Raw genomic sequence first — 17,912 nt, forward strand, 5'->3', positions numbered from 1 at the left:
GATGAATAGCCATAGTGATTAATAGCCACAGTGATTAATAGCCACAGTGATTAATAGCCATAGTGATGACTAGCCAACCACAGTGATGAATAACCAAACACTAATGAACTGCCAAGCACAGTGATGAACTGCCAAGCACAGTGATGGATTACCAAGCACAGTGATGAATAGCCAAGCACAGTGATGAATTGCCAAGCACAGTGATGAACTGCCAAGCACAGTGATGGATTACCAAGCACAGTGATGAATAACCAAGCACAGTGATGAATAACCAGTGAATGATAGCCAAACATATGTTACAATAATCATCTTAATCATTAAAACAAAAGTTAATTCTGGCTGCCAAGTCCCTCCAAATATTTGCTTCCATTAACTTTAGTTCAAAAGTATCTCCATTAATTATGGGGGGAAAGGGACTGCAAATTAATAATTACGAAGGTGCCTCCTAATAGGTCAAATTAAAAAAATGTATATTGGTTCGTGATACAGTAAGCTGTGATGACGTAGTCGTGTTCATGCAAGCTTTGATGAAATAAATAAGTTGAGATGAAGCAGAATGAGCAATATTCTGGTTGAAACTCACAAACACATCAGTGGTGATGCAAATTAGTCGTGTCACTCTTGACGCAAGCTAGCTGTGTCAGTGGTGACGCAAGCTAGCTGTGTCAGTGGTGACGCAAGCTAGCTGTGTCAGTGGTGACGCAAGCTAGCTGTGTCAGTGGTGACGCAAGCTAGCTGTGTCAGTGGTGACGCAAGCTAGCTGTGTCAGTGGTGACGCAAGCTAGCTGTGTCAGTGGTGACGCAAGCTAGCTGTGTCAGTGGGGACGCAAGCTAGCTGTGTCAGTGGTGACGCAAGCTAGCTGTGTCAGTTTGACGCAAAGGGGAGGGGGGCGAGGGGCGTTTCAATGGAGACCAAGCTGGTTGTGTCAATGCTGACGCAAAAGATTTTTGTCTTTAGTGACGCAAGGGATCTCTTCTGCCAAACACCCGCTGCACAAACTCATTTATCGTCAATTTTATCATTTCGTTATTATTTTACTGCGTAACATTGTAACTTTTCTTCCTAATTACATCACCTCACTGGTCATTTCCTCGCCTTTTTTATCTAATAACAATTCGTTCATTTGATGATCGATGTAGTTATACATTTATTAAACTACTCAATGCAGAATATAGTCACTAAAGCACCTCACTTCTTCACTGGGTAAATATTTTTTGTTTCTACAATACTGAACATGATAGACTTGAATAAACTATGTATCATGCCACGACTCGACACGATAAGTACATTGCACTGGACTGTGTTGTAATACACAGCAGTCTAAAGGATGCTCAAACACATGGGAGGAGAGGAGCAGCGGTAGCGACGACCACTGCCCGCCTGCTAGGAGCGAGAGACGCGCGTGTCTGCACCCGACCAGGCCTCGGGGATAACTGACGACCGAGGCTCACTTCGCGGGACCCGACGAATGTATTCGTCAGCGACAACCTCACTAATAGTCACTGGGAGCTGTTGGAAAACGGGGGTTAAAAAATGAATTTGTTGCGATATTCGATTTTCAATAATAGTGAATGCTGTCGAACTCAAGTTTACGTTGGCGGGAAGGACAAATGTAGTTTTGAAGAATAATGTGTGGGACTCGAACTGGGGGTCAAGATGTACGATGCACACACGCTACCACTACATCACGGATAAAATAGAAAAAAATCGGCTTTTCCTTCCAGGATTTAGGAAGGAAAGGATCACATTCCCACATTTCAAGTTTAAGGTAATTAACTCTGATGTTTAATCTGCATTTTTACTTCTTCATATTTAGCATAATCCCCCCCCCTCTCCTCTCCCCCTCTCACACATGTTTTAAGTAATCCCCCCTTAATCTCCCACACAGGTTTAGAGTAATCCTCTCTCCCTATCTCTCACACATTTAAAGTAATCCTCTCAACATATCTCACTCGCACGTGTTGAAAGTAATCCCCATCGTTTTCTTAGTAATGTTAAACGAAATCTCCTGCTTGCCTTCCCCTAGAAGGCAAGAAGAACGTTTAGAGCTTCTCTCTCTCTTCCATATTTAACGTTGTCCCCTTCGCTCACCTACATTAAGCTTTATCCCTTCTCTTGCGTTAATCGTTATCCCTTCTATTATCTACGTTTAACGTTAGCCCTTCTCTTATTCACGTAAAACGTAGCGCTCTCCACATACGATTAACATATTTCTCTCTCATGAACGATTATTTAAGCAACAACTGATAGAATCACGTAGAGAAACGCCAAGTAGAGAAGAGACTTGATCTGAGATGACCTCTCTTGCAACGAATTAAATCGAAAATTACAACTCTCTCTTGCAAGGACTTAATCCAAGATGACGTCTCTTCAGCGAAGATTTAATCCAAGATGACGTTTCTCCGGTCTAGACGTGATCCAAAATGACGTTTCTCCGGTCTAGACTCGATAACGCCTCTCCTGCTAGACATGAATTACTGGTTTCAAAATCATATACCGCTCGACAAATTATCCTGGCAGGCTGCATCCAGCTTTGCTCTGTAAAAGTTGACTGAAGGTGTACTAAGCATTGATATTTTGCATCTTTGAACAACGCCAGCTTAATAACTGTGTTATTTGGGAACTGGCGAGGTGGAGCAGTTATGAGATGATACTAAAACTGAGCGAGGACAGCTCTTGGAAGGCACGTGAGGATAAGGAACTGAGATATGAGGCCGGGCTGAAGAAACGGTGCCCAACTGTTTGCATCATCGGGATTCAAACGACGACCTTGCAGAGACGAGAGAGCGTCACTCTACCAACCAGTCCTTGTTATAAAACAGTTATGTAACAATATATATTCAGTGCCGTAGTTTCCTTCAAGACTGTGAGTTGTTCGCAAAATCTCGTGTCTCAGTTGTGGTTAAGAATTATGTGGTCTGCGAAGTGTTGATATTAATATGTTAACTGTCCAACCACTTGGGCTGGACGGTAGAGCGACGGTCTCGCTTCATGCAGGTCGGTGTTCAATCCCGGACCGTCCAAGTGGTTGGACACCATTCCTTCCCTCCCCGTCCCATCCCAAATCCTTATCCTGATCCCTTCCCAGTGCTATTTAGTAGTTATGGCTTGGCGCTTTCCCGACAATTTCCTTTCCTTATGGAAGAGGGAGACGTTCAGATGGGTCTCAGGTGTCCATTCACGCACTCTTTTGGTGGCCTGATGTCTGGCTTGACTTTCACACCTGCACATTTAACAAAGCAATTAATTAAAGATTGATCTCACCTGGGAGTCACTCTTCTATTTAAAAGCCTTTGCTCTATATATCGGCACATTTTGTCAATAACCTCTCTATCTTTGTTAGGTATATCAGCGTATTTATAAGAGTATACCAGAGTGATTGATGTGTATAATGGTATAGTAGGTGTACGGGTTCATGCGACGGCGCTGGAACCAATCGTATTAGCATTAGCCGTTCCATTTGGAGACTTTCGGCGCCGTGGAGAGGGAGGGACCTGCTGCATGGGTGACAGCTTCTCCCCTGTATCTACCATCCCTGGCTTTGTGCCCTGGAGAGGCCACTCCAGACCGACAACCACAGCGCATCTCCATAGTCTCCCGAGACTGATGGATGCCTACTACTAGGTGTGCGGGGTATAATGAAAGAAACAGCAGGTAGGACAGAGATACTCCGGCCGGATCCTTATTGTTATTAGGGTTACTGCCACAAAAATGGGGCTTGATGAGAAGCAGTTTAAAGCATATTGAAATTAGATCCCCGTTACATGAGCTGTGTTTCCAGAGTGAGATAGATCATCCCTCATCTGTTTGTCTCGCTGACTGTGTGTGTCTAACTAATCTTCTCACTCCATACGTCGCATTTTTAACGGGGTATCCGGCGTGGACCTGGTCGACCTGGTGTCATGTTTTCCCCACATACCCTCCCCGTCTTCCCTTAAAAACACACACACACACACACACACACACACACACACACACACACACACACACACACACACACACACACACACACACACACTCCACACTCACACACACACACACACACATAGGGCGCCGGTGGCTGGGTGGATAGCACACTGGACACGTGATCATGTGGCCCGGGTTCGATTCCCGGCGCCAGCGAGGAACGATGGGCACACTTCTTTTTCACCCTGATGCCCCTGTTAATTAGCAGTAAATAGGTACCTGGGAGTTAGTCAGCTGTCACAGGCTGCTTCCTGGGTGTGTGTGTGTTGGAAAAAAATTAGTAGTTAGTAACAGTTGATTGACAGTTGAGAGGCGGGCCGAAAGAGCAGAGCTCAACCCCAGCAAGCACAACTAGGTGAATACATACACATTGAGGAGGATCAAGACAGAGGAAGATAGTAGGAGGCTACAAGTTGACCTGGACAAACTGAAGGAATTGTCCCACAAATGGCTACTAAAGTTCAACCCAAGTAAATGTATGGTAATGAAACTAGGAGGAGGAAATGGGAGGCCAGTCACTGGATACCGAATGGGAGATGAAGTCCTTCACTAAACGGACAGAGAGAAAGATCTGGTAGTTGATATTACGCCAAACCTGTCTCCTGAACCCCACATCAAAAGAATAAAATTAGCGGCCTTAGCGAGGCTGGCTAACATCAGAACGCTTTCATAAACCTGTGTAAGGAATCCTTCAGAACCTTGTATACTACATATGTAAGGCCAATCCTGGAGTATGCGGCCCCAGCATGGAGCCCGTACCTAGTCAAGCACAAGACGAAGATGAAAAAAGTTCAGAGGTATGCCACTAGATAAGTCCCAGATCGAAGAGGCATGAGATACGAGGAAAGGATTCGAGAAATGTACCTCACTACACTGGAAGGCAGAAGAGTAAGGGGAGACATGATCACTGCCTATAAAATTCTAAGATGAATCGACAAGGTTGATAAGGATAAATTGTTTTACACGGGGGTACGCGAACAAGGGGACACAGGTGGAAACTGAGTACCCAAATGAGCCAAAGAGACGTTAGGAAGAACTTTTTAAATGTCAGAGTACTTAACAATTGGAATGCATTAAGCAGTAATGTGGTGGAGGCTGACTCCATACACAGTTTCAAGTGTAGATATGATAGAGCCCAGTAGGCTCAGGAATCTGTACACCAGTTAATTGACAGTTGAAGGGCGGGACCAAAGAGACAGAGCTAAACCCCCCCAATCACAACGAGGTGAGTACAACTAGGTGAATACTCACACAGCCCACACACGCACACATACAACAAACACACACACAAACCTCTATAAACACACCATCTCTATCTCCCCCTGTTACTGTAACAATCTTCATCACTGTAAACAACATCATAAAATCTACATTTCCCAGCCCACACACACACACATCCCCCCCACACATCCCCCCACACATCCCCCCCACACCCCCCCACACATCTCCCCCACACACACACCCCCACACATCCCCCCCCACACACACACCCCCCCACACATCCCCCCACACACCCCCCCCCCCACACATCCCCCCCACACACACACACCCCCCCACACACACACCACACACACACACCACACACACACACCCCACACACACACACCCCACACACACACACACCCCCCCACACACACACACACCCCACACACTCCATATATCCCTCCAAACCTTCCACATGTTCTCCAACATACACCCCCTGAAACCTCCGATCACACATTCCCCATCTCTTCCATCCCCACCAACACACACGCCCTCCTCCGTTTCACCCCCTCTTCAAACCTTTCCCACCACCTTTCTTCCTTGTCACATACCTTCTCTCTTCTCCCTGCACCTCCTTCTCTTCTTTCCATGCCCTTCCCCCATCAATGTAACCAAAGAAGTTACACCCAGAATGCCATCCTCTCATCTGAACATACGTTTTGAAAATAAATTGATTAATTCCCTATTACTTATACTCAAAATAAAGTCTACGGACTCTACGCTGTGCATTTCACTTTCAAAGACCTCATAAATGATGGGCTGAAGCTGAGTCCCCCATCTCAGGTTAGCATATCTTGGGAAACCGACCCTCTCCTATCTCACTTCTAACAGAATCATCATCCTTGAACAGATACAGATATTCTCTCTGTGTCCTTGTCTCTCTCTCTCTCTCTGTCTCTCAGTCTCTGTCTCTCTCTGCCTCTCTCTACATCATCCCATCCTCCTGTTTACATAGTAGGTATTGTGACGATCGTCAATAATCACGAATTCGTACGTAATTAGTTTTTACATAGTAGTATACTGACTATTAAAGAATTCTTTTAAAATAAATGAAGCTAAAAAACAAAATTAAATATTCCTAGGCCTAGTATAGCACACATGTACTATATTAGGCCTCAGATATCGTGTATTAGGCCTAGGAAGGCTAGGTTAGTTTAGTTTGTCAAAGCAACACAAGTAAAAAATAGTTTTTCGGTTTGTCAAACTCAATAGTTCAGATTTCTATTTTCATACACACACACACACACACACACACACACACACACACACACACACACACACACATATATATATATATATATATATATATATATATATATATATATATATATAAATGTGTGTATATATAAAAATATCTTTTATGTTTTGGATTATTTAAAAACATTTATATAATAATGTACAAATAAACATTTTACCAATGAAACACTGGGGGAAATATATTACCAAAATTCAGAGCAATTATCATAATTTTTTTTAATAAAACTCGTTATACAAAATACAACTAATGTGTTACGACACACCACATGCAAGTGGAACACCAGAGAGGCATGTGACCACCGTCTTTGAACACTATTCGATGAAGATGTTGGTGTTTTTCAAGCGCGGGTGGCGCTGGTAAGGGTGATGTGGGTGTCTGGTCATCATGTCCGAGTTGTCTAGCAGCTGGTGGAGGTATTTCGGGTTCATGCCTGGGTCTTGGGGCCGCCTGCCTCTCATGCTGTCAGCCTGGCTGATTGGCGTCAGCTTTCCCCTCGTGTCTGACGGCCCCCCGGCCTGCGGAGACGTCATCATCTCCAGCAGGTTGGGTTCCGAGAGTCTGGTCATGAGCTCGTAGAATCTTGCGTGGCTTAGGTGCTGCCGAAGGCGGTATAAGAGGTAAATATCGCCGATCTTGCAGTTGCGTGCGACGCTTTGCACAAGCTGGCGCACTCTATCGTTAGCGTGCGCGGGCTTAGCGGTGCGCAGGATATACACCTGCACGCAGGGAACCCACATTAGAACAAGGTAGACAATGTAGCAGCAGGTGACGAAGGTCAGAACGATCAACCACAACCACAGCCCCAGGAACACCTTTTCGTAGAGCTCCATGATGGTGAGGTGGCAACCAAACTTCTCATTGCGCTTATTTACAAGTTTATTGGTCGGAGTGAGCTCGCAGGACGCGAAGGGCGGGAATGTCTGCGACATGTAGTCCGTGAACTTCCACGGATCTCTCTCGAACGGATAAGACATGAAACCGTACTTGATAAATCGCCCTTGGAGGATAAAGTCGATAAAAAATATTGAGAAAATATCCACCATTAACGCCAAGACGTTGACCGAAAGATACTTCCAGTAGAGACCGTCATGAGTCCTGAGGTTGTAGAATATGTACCTGGCAGCCCTCTCCACCAGCTCCCGCTCCGTCAGGTCGTAGCGTGGGGCCTGGCTGGCCAAGTCCTCTATGAGCTTTTTGCACCTCGTGTTGTCCAGTATCTTGGAGGCCTTGCGTGGGATATAATAAACGGCAGCCAGAAGGAGAAAGGACCAGGATACCCAGCGGTAGTAGAGGAGGTAGCGTCGGGTGCCGTTGTCGTCGACGTAGGGGTAGGAGAGGCAGATGTTCATGTAGTCGAGGCGGATCTGCGTCTCTGCGTTGAAGTGGGATACGCAGGTGATAACGGACCGATAGTACCTGTAGGGCAGAGCGAGAGGGAGATTAAAGTACATTAACTATTTGTATTATTCCTCAGAATGATTGATCAGCCCAACCTCTTTCTGGCTCTGTCAATCACTCGGGCTGGACGGTAGTGTGACGGTCTCGACTCATGCAGGTCAGCGTTCAATCCCCGACAGTCCAAGTGATTGGGCACCATTCCCTCCCCTGATCCCATCCCAGATCCCTTCCCAGTGCTATATAGTCGTAATGGCTTGACGCTTTCTTCTGCTAGTTCCATTCCCTTCTTCAGAATGAATAAAAAAAAATATCGCTATATTTTTGTTATTCATATTATTAATATATCTATAAAATAGAATGTATGTGTGTCTGATGGTGTAGGCCAAATGTTTGGGGCTAGCCTCACGCTATTGCAGGCGATGAGTCACAATAATGTGGCTAAAGCATGTTAACCAAACCACACACTAGAAGATGAAGGGACGATGACGTTTCGGTCCGTCCTGGACCATTCTCAAGTCGATTGTGACAATCGACTTGAGAATGGTCCAGAACGGACCGAAACGTCGTCGTCCCTTCTCCTTCTAGTGTGTGGTCTGGTCAACTCACGCAATTTACCATAGTGTTTTCTCTTATGTTGGATCCTGACCCACCCATAACTGTCCAACATGGGTGGTTCAGGATCGGCCCCAATCACACACACAATGTGGCACAGGGCCATGATGACTCTCACTCTCTCATTTTAGCTCGACACTGAAAGGAAGAAAAATATTCGTTCTATATCATAAAACACTCAACACTGATCTTGCCGAAATAAACAAAAATAGGAAAGTAATATTTTTCGATGATGAAAACGTCTACGGTCATATACATCCATGTTTCACTCTGGACCAGAATTGAATCCCTGAGAATCGGATGGGATTGGTGGTGGGGGGGGGGGGTGTGAATATATAAGAATAATTCTTAAATTGTTCAACTTGGGCCTACCCTGACCAGCCTGAGTTCATCACGTACCCCAGGCCTTTTCCCCTGCAAATTTGAGTAAGGCTACAAGCGTCTGGCCTCCGACTTTGGACACATTCTTACACACACACACACACACACACACACACAAACACTCAAACACACACACACACACACACATAGTCCCAACCTGAAGAAACACATAAGGAAACTGGAAAAGGCTCAATAGTTTGCTACGAGGCATGTCCCAGAGTTACGAGGGACGGGGTATGAAGAGCGCCTGAAGGAACTGAGTCTTACTACACTAGAAAAAAAGGAGAGTGAGGGGGGGACATGATATGGACATATAAAATACTCAGGGGAATTGACAAAGTGGAAATAGATGAAATGTTCACACGAAATAGTAACAGAACGAGGGGACATGGGTGGAAGCTGGAATCTCAGATGAGTCAGTGATGTTAGGAAATATTCCTTTAGCGTGAGAGTAGTGGAAAAATGGAATCACTTAAGGAGCAGGTTGTGGAAGCAAACTCTATTCCTAATTTTAAAACTAGATATGATAGGGAAATGGGACAGGAGTCATTGCTGTAAACAACCAATGGCTGGAAAGGCGGGATCCAAGAGTCAATGCTCGATCCTGCAAGCACAAATAGGTGAGTACACACACACGCGCGCGCGCGCTACATATAGTGTTTGGATGTGCCTCGGTCTATCTCCCGCTCTCTCTTTCCCCCTCTCCCAATTTATCCCTTCTCCTTCCTCTCTAACCTCTTCCACCTCTCCACTTTTCTCCATCTCCCCTTCCTTCTCCCCCCATTTTTAGCAACAACCCACCTTTGTGAATAAGAATTTTCTACCCTTATGAACTTGAAAACAAAGTATAAAAGTCCGCTGGGCTCTGAAGGCAGCATCCAAGTTGCTATGACGTCACAAAGTCGCGGCGCCGATGTTGTTTTATTAAATATTAAACGACACCATTTTTCCGTAACCTGAAGAGGTAATATCTTGAATGATATGCTTCAGTTCTTTATTCCTTTAATCAATGTGTGTGTGTGTGTGTGTGTGTGTGTGTGTGTGTGTGTGTGTGTGTGTGTGTGTGTGTGTGTGTGTGTGTGTGTGCTGTTCCTTCTGCAGCACGTGGGCCTTTTTTAAGGCTTTAATTAATTCTTGACCTGGAGAAAAGCTGAATTCTCCGTTTTAAGAACAATTAGCAATAGCTAGTTTTTGTTTCATTGAAAGTTTGGGATAATACATATTTAACACGAATGGATTTCTGGGGTGATAGTTCAGCCAGCAAGTGTCCCGAACACTGCTTTAAGGTATTACATCGCTTCATTGTCTCCCTCAGTCTCACACCAGTCTGTTCTACTACAAAGAACCTCGTTTTTCGCTCGTATGCGTGACATACGTTAGCCTTGATACCTGCTTGATGGGGTTCTGGGAGTTCTTCTACTCCCCAAGCTCGGCCCGAGGCCAGGCATGACTTGTGAGAGCTTGGTCCACCAGGCTGTTGCTTGGAGCGGCCCGCAGGCCCACATACCCATCACAGCCCGGTTGGTCCGGCACTCCTTGAAGAAAACAATCTAGTTTTCTCTTGAAGATGTCAAGAGAAAACTAGATTGTTTTTTTTGGGTCCTCTGGTAGGTTAGGAGATGACAGTTTAAATTAACAGTTTTCATGCCGTTTTGAAACTTTAAGAGAACGTGCTGTTCTCCTAACCTAACAGAGGACCCACAACAGAAAACGAAACAGTATGTCAGTTTTGCGCGCCGCTTCCATTTTCCAGTACGACAATTTTTGGTCGTAGAGCGTGTGAGTGAAAAGCGACGTTATTCGTAAGAGGACGGCCAAAAACTTTGACCTGGTTGGGGGAGTAACTTGAGTGAAGTATTGTTATACATTTAACCTTTCCTCGCCAAATTTGACTATTAACTTTGAATTTGTAGTGTTGTATAATTAATGACATAACTCCTAATTTATCATGATCTATATCTTAACTCTGAGGCAGCAGAATATCCTAAAATATTCTGCTGTTATGGTCGTATTGTCACGCTGGTATACCCACACTAGCACGCTGGTGTAGCCACACTAGCACGCTGGTATAGCCACACTAGCACGCTGGTATAGCCACACTAGCACGCTGGTATACCCACACTAGCACGCTGGTGTAGCCACACTAGCACGCTGGTATAGCCACACTAGCACGCTGGTGTAGCCACACTAGCACGCTGGTATAGCCACACTAGCACGCTGGTATACCCACACTAGCACCCTGGTGTAGCCACACTAGCACGCTGGTGTAGCCACACTAGCACGCTGGTATACCCACACTAGCACGCTGGTATACCCACACTAGCACGCTGGTATAGCCACACTAGGACGCTGGTATACCCACACTAGCACGCTGGTGTAGCCACACTAGCACGCTGGTGTAGCCACACTAGCACGCTGGTATACCCACACTAGCACGCTGGTGTAGCCACACTAGCACGCTGGTATAGCCACACTAGCACGCTGGTGTAGCCACACTAGCACGCTGGTATAGCCACACTAGCACGCTGGTGTAGCCACACTAGCACGCTGGTGTAGCCACACTAGCACGCTGGTATAGCCACACTAGCACGCTGGTATAGCCACACTAGCACGCTGGTGTAGCCACACTAGAACGCTGGTATAGCCACACTAGCACGCTGGTATAGCCACACTAGCACGCTGGTATAGCCACACTAGCACGGCAGTAAGAGGTAAGACCAACATTGGGAAGTCTATCGAGGCTGCGCGCCTTGACCCTCAACCAGCAGTTTCCAGCACGGGCTCAAAAGATCTTTACCGAAGGTCGGGGGAAGCTTCGAGCGCTAATACCAGAGTTAGAGGTCGCTGGGGCTTCCATTCTCCTCGCCTGGTCACTACCCCCAGCCCCCCCCCCCCCTACACACACACGGTTGAAAGGCGGGACCAAAGAGCCAAAGCTCAACCCATGCAAGCACAACTAGATGAGTACACACACATGTATGTGTGGGGACAGCACTCTGGGGTCGTAGTTCTATGGGTTCGATCCCCAGCAGAAGCAGAAACAAATGGGCAGATTTTATTTCACCTTGGTGCATCTGTTCATCTAGCAATAAATTTGTACCTGGGAGTTAGACAGCTGCTACGGCCTGCTTTCTGAGGGTGTATCTGCGTTCGTGTGTTAGAGAGAAATATATGTAGTAGACATAATAGAGGAAAAATAGACGGATAGAAAGGCGAGGTCCAATAGCTAATAAATAGCTAGATTCTGCAGAGAAATAGTAAATACAGATAGTGAATACACACAGACACACAGACACACAGACACACACACACACAGACACACACACACACACACACACACACACACACACACACACACACACACACACACACACACACACACACACACCACACACACACAGACACACACACACACACACACACACAGACACACACACACACACACACACACACACAGACACACTGACACACACACACACACAGACACACACACACACACAGACACACACACACACACACACACACACACACACACACACACACACACACACACACACACACACACACACACCACACACAGACACACACACACACACACACACACACACACACACACACACACACCAACCAACCACTACTAAAACACCCCAACATCACCACTTCTAGTATGACCATCTCAAACACACTCCACTAATCTACCAATATGTGCGGATTTTGCACCTGGGAATCGTAGAGCTTTGGTGTGTCTTTGATGCAACCTGCAGCAGCGTTGCTTGTGTTGAAGCAGCCTTGTTTGATCTTCAACAGCACCGCTGAATCTGCGATATTCCCGGCTAGATCTGTAGTAGCCCTGCTAGAGCTGTGTTAGCCTTGCTAGGGCTGTAGCCCTATTAAAGCTATGTAGTCTAAATAGAGCTGCCGTAGCCTTGTTAGGTCTGCGGAAGCCGTAGTAGAGCTGATGTAGCCCGGCTATAAATGTAGCAGAGCTGTTAGAGCGCAGATACAGTCCACGTAGCCCTGATGAAGCTTCGACAGCCCCTAGAGTTTTAATTAACAAAAATTAATTATATTTTTTTGGGGGGGGAAGAAAGAGATGTATAGAGTTGGTCAAGTTCTGTGACATGTTGTGTGAGGCAAGTTGAGGAAGAGAGATGTAGGGTGTGGCTGGCTTGTTGATAACCTGACAACACTGATATTGTAACAGTTGTTGAGGTGACTTGAGTAGAGACTTGGGATTTATACCTGACTTGCGAGACATTCACAGGGAGGTGAAGTATGGTCAAGCAAACCTCACCTCCAGTAGTTTCTAGAGTTGGAAGGTAGTTCCTTGTTACCAGATTCAAATCCGTCCATTCAACGGAAAATTGGGGATTAGACGAGTATAAAAGCTCGTTATGAGAGAGGGAGAGGACACGGGAGACATCTCCCGTCACGCAGGGTGCAGTCGCACCTCCACAGATCTCCAGTATCGTCTATTGATACTGGTAATGGCTCCAAAGGGCCACCGCATACGGGCTATTCATGCCCGTGCCACCTTTTGGGTGGTTTAATCTTAATCAATCAATCGATGGAGAGGAGAGTGGTGTTGTGTGTGTCAGTCCAGACAGGAGTCTAGAGTGTAGTGTTGGACACCACAGGGAGGAATCTGACCCTAGATCTGGCCAGATTCATCTGAGCCCTCGTCCTCAGATCTGGGGCCAGATTCACGAAAGCACTTACGCAAGTACTTACGAACGTGTACATCTTTCCTCAATCTTTGACGGCTTTGGTTACATTTATTAAACAGTTTACAAGCATGAAAACTTGCCAATCAACTGTTGTTATTGTTATAAACAGCCTCCTGATGCTTCGGAGCTCATTAACTGTTTAATAATTGTAAACAAAGCCGCCAAAAATTGAGAAAAAATGTACAAGTTCGTAAGTGTTTGCGTAAGTGCTTTCGTGAATCTGGCCCCAGGTGTCTACAAGGAAGCTTCGTCACTGCTGTATCTTGAGTGAGTACTTGTCCCATATGTACTAACATCGCAAGTGTTGATATTCTATTGTCTCGATAGGGAAAATAGATTATGATTTTTATATTGAGCTCAATTAATATAAATATATATTACTAAATTATCCATCTGTTGTATCCATTCGTTCCTGTAAGTTATTCATAGAGAGTGGCCAGGGAATAGTGGAAGTCGTGTTCTCACCCCCCCACCCCCCCCCCCTCACCCCCACACCCCCCTCACCCCCACCCCCCCCCTCACCCCCACCACCCCCCCCCCTCCCCTGTGATATCCTGAAGTCACAATGTTAAGTCTCCCGTGGCTGGAAGCCTTCGTCGCCGGTCACTAGGTTGATCAAAGACACAGGTGGTGGCGGTATTACGCAGTGTTAAGTACTTTTAAGTTTTAGTTTTAAGTAGTAACAACAAGCTTAGTGCCTGGTATCAGTGGAGATACGTTATAGCTACGATATAACATCACTCAACCTCAGGGGTTGAGTGATATCACCTCTGTTGGTATTATATATACAAGGGGGGGGGAGGAAGGAATTATCAGGGGAAAGTGCCAAGTCATTACGACAATATAGCAGGTGGAAGGGGTCAGGATAAGGATTTGAGATGGGACGGGGGGAAAGGAATGGTGCCCAACCACTTGGACGGTCGGCGATTGAACGCCGATCTGCATGAAGCGAGGCCGTCGTTCTACCGTCCAGCCCAAGTGGATAGCGAAGACAAGATAAGAATGAGGGAAATGAAGTGGGTCTTGTTATGAATGTTGCAACCCATCCTCCTGAAATTTTAATACTTTTTTGTACCTATTGGATCAAAAGTACCAAAGTACTGGAGCTCCACTGAATTACTTTTTTGAGCTATTATAAAGTCCGGAAAAAATAGAGCTAAAAAGTCAAACTTAAATATTCGTAGTCCTAGCATAGCACACACATGTGCGATACTATTCCTAGGAGAGAGTGTATTTGGACCAGGATTGCTAGGAGAGGTCAGGTCAGGTCTTATGTTGCTAATAAAAAAAAGGTTTCCTGATTGTCCAAAATCCAATAAATCAAAACTCTACTTTCTGGAGGTCTATCACAACATATTGGATTTTTCGACCACAGACAAAAGACAGTTCTGTAAGTAATTCACTTTAATTCCAATTACTTACAGACAGTCCTGTAAGTAATTCACCTGGGCTGTAGGAGTCTATATGCCAGTCGATAGAGCCCTCGGCATCTCACGCGAGAGAGAGTCCGTGATTCGAGTCTCCTACAGCCCAGGGGAATGGAATGTTTATTTCTATGGAAGTGTGGATGACAATTTATACTGTAAATACTTTCGTTTTAGGCGGCCAGCTGGAATGTTAGCGGGTGTAAGCGTCCTGTATAGGTTTAATACACACTATACAAGAGTAATTGTAGTCATTTATGACAATTTATACAGTTTTCAAAGACAGCTGAAAAGAGTTATGCAAGTTAGTTGAAAATTGTGTTGTGGATTGTAAGAAAACTCTTAGACGTGAATGTTGATAAACACGAACTGATGGCGGTCGAGAGAGAAGATAATCGTGAGTAGAGTAAATGTGAACGATAAAGTGGTGTAAGTTTTCAATCTGTTTAAAAATACTTGAGATATGAGCAAATTTTCTACAACCCCCAAGTTGAGAGTAAGGTGAGTCTGAGAAAGAAACTAGCTGCAGTGCCATGAAATCCTTCTTTAGGAGAGAACATTAGAGAGAAAGAGAAAAACAATGGAGAGAGAAGTAATGGACGCAGCCAGAGTAGCAGCAGTAAGGCTGACGACTCCCAACACTCACACACGACTGTGGAACGCTCCTCTGAGGCAATAATCAAAGGTAAGAGCTGTGTCTCTCAGTACTCCGCGATAAAGGAGAATGGTGTTATGAGAATGGACAGAGTAAGCAACGTATCGCGGAGAGATGTGTGGGGAACGAAAATCAGTTAACGAGAAAAATTAACGACAGCCAACTGATAGTGGGTATGTGTGTGTGTGTGTGTGTGTGTGTGTGTGTAGAAATATTAACCGAATGCGCTGTTAAGGATAATGTATTCCAGTCAATGTCGGTGGAGTGTCGAGTGTATTATTAACATGAAAGTTATTTGTAACCGGTTCACCCCCCAAAAGTTATTAAATGTTATACACACAGACATCACAATAACGTGAACATCCCGTGCGTGGGTATGAATCCTCCTCACGGCCCTTGTAGATTTCTACATTAATGTTCATTAATCGAACAGCATGTTTGACTGTAATCGCTGTGCCACCTCCCACACGATAGCTATTATGTCACTGTTCCTTATGCCACCTCCCACACGATAGCTATTATGTCACTGTTCCTTATGCCACCTCCCACAGGATAGCTATTATGTCACTGTTCCTTATGCCTCCTCCCACAGGATAGCTATTACGTCACTGTTCCTTATGCCTCCTCCCACACGATAGCTATTATGTCACTGTTCCTTATGCCTCCTCCCACAGGATAGCTATTATGTCACTGTTCCTTATGCCACCTCCCACAGGATAGCTATTATGTCACTGTTCCTTATGCCTCCTCCTACAGGATAGCTATTATGTCACTGTTCCTTATGCCACCTCCCACAGGATAGCTATTATGTCACTGTTCCTTATGCCTCCTCCCACAGGATAGCTATTATGTCACTGTTCCTTATGCCTCCTCCCACAGGATAGCTATGTGGGTACCATAATAAAATAATTGTAACTAAAAATGGGGGAGGATAGGTAGACCGGGAAGGATGGGGGAGAGGCAAGGGCAATAAGTATGGTAAGACAGTGAGTGAATAATGTGAGGAAGAGAGGCATGTGTGAGGAAGAGAGGCGTGTGTGAGGAAGAGAGGCGTGTGTGAGGAAGAGAGGCGTGTGTGAGGACAGCACATAAAATATGTTTAGAATGATAGCGCCGCCCTGACCAATCTGTTCACCCACACACAACATCTCCCACATGAACCTCTGTCCTTCCTGCCTTGGTTCCTGCTGACTCTTGCCTCTCTCTCTACGTTATTAAATGCTCTAACTTTCTAAACAAACGTGATCTGATATAGCTTTAGCCCTTGTAGCGCTCTCTCTCTCTCTCTCTCTCTCTCTCTCTCTCTCTCTCTCTCTCTCTCTCTCTCTCTCTCTCTCTCTCTCTCTCTCTCTCTCTCTCTCTCTCTCGTTCTGTTGTTTCTGTTCATTTCTTCTTTTCCTCTTTACCATTCGGCTTTCTTCTGCTTTCCTTATTCCTGTTAACTCGTGTGTTACGCTTCATCCTTCTCGGCTTTCATCTCACTTATCTAATGTATAGACTTATTCAACCCCTCGTGCGGACGGAGCGAAACGTCGACTCTTCCTCTATTTTCAGACGTGTGGGTTGGGTGTCTAATTTTCAGACGTGTGGGTTGGGTGTCTAATTTTCAGACGTGTGGGTTGGGTGTCTAATTTTCAGACGTGTGGGTTGGGTGTCTAATTTTCAGACGTGTGGGTTGGGTGTCTAATTTTCACCACATTATTGTGACTTACTATATGCTTTATATGTTAAGCTCAAAAACATTGTATAAAACTATTAGATTGAATAATAATGATACAAATTACCTAACTTTGTGAGTGCATAATCTAATTGGGAAAAATCATTTTATAAACTAGTCTTATTTTGTATACAATCTTGCCTTTTTCAACTCTACATCAATTCTTTTCCATTCCGTAAAAAGTATGAAACTGGCCAATGAAAATTCATGAAAGTATGAATATTTAGCAGCCGATTAAAATCCTCTTTGTTACACCCTATCATTCATTTACATACATCAGTCATGTCTTCCCTTACTCTTAGTCTATGTCGAGAATGCATACATACTTTCCTGATCTCTCTCAGTAATAGTGGGTTTCTTATATGTTATATGTGGGGGAGGTGCGAACCCGGGGATGCCTAGGTTCATCCTGTGACGAGACCTCTCCCACTTCCCCATTAATGGCCTCCCTCCCTTAATGTCTACCCCTCCCCTCATCTACCCTCAACCACCATACACACCCTCCCCATA

General features: G+C 45.2%; 2 protein-coding genes across 2 annotated transcripts in view; both read right to left on the bottom strand.

Annotated features, from left to right (window-relative positions):
- Positions 1–1,424, bottom strand: part of LOC138360018 (neural cell adhesion molecule 2-like) — an 84,939-nt gene extending 83,515 nt beyond the window's left edge. Inside the window, exon 1 of the mRNA XM_069319918.1 lies at positions 1,289–1,424. The gene's annotated coding sequence lies outside the window, so the exon portion shown is untranslated. The remainder of the gene's footprint in view (positions 1–1,288) is intronic.
- Positions 1,425–6,688: 5,264 nt separating this feature from the next.
- The window catches only part of LOC123747271 (innexin inx2), a 45,906-nt gene continuing 34,682 nt past the window's right edge, over positions 6,689–17,912 (bottom strand). Inside the window, exon 3 of the mRNA XM_045729329.2 lies at positions 6,689–7,904. Coding sequence (XP_045585285.2) covers positions 6,800–7,904 — 1,105 coding nt within the window. The 3' untranslated portion in view covers positions 6,689–6,799. The remainder of the gene's footprint in view (positions 7,905–17,912) is intronic.

Source organism: Procambarus clarkii, chromosome 94 (genome assembly GCF_040958095.1).
Source record: "Procambarus clarkii isolate CNS0578487 chromosome 94, FALCON_Pclarkii_2.0, whole genome shotgun sequence".
In the NCBI taxonomy this organism is placed as follows: Eukaryota; Metazoa; Arthropoda; class Malacostraca; order Decapoda; family Cambaridae; genus Procambarus; species Procambarus clarkii.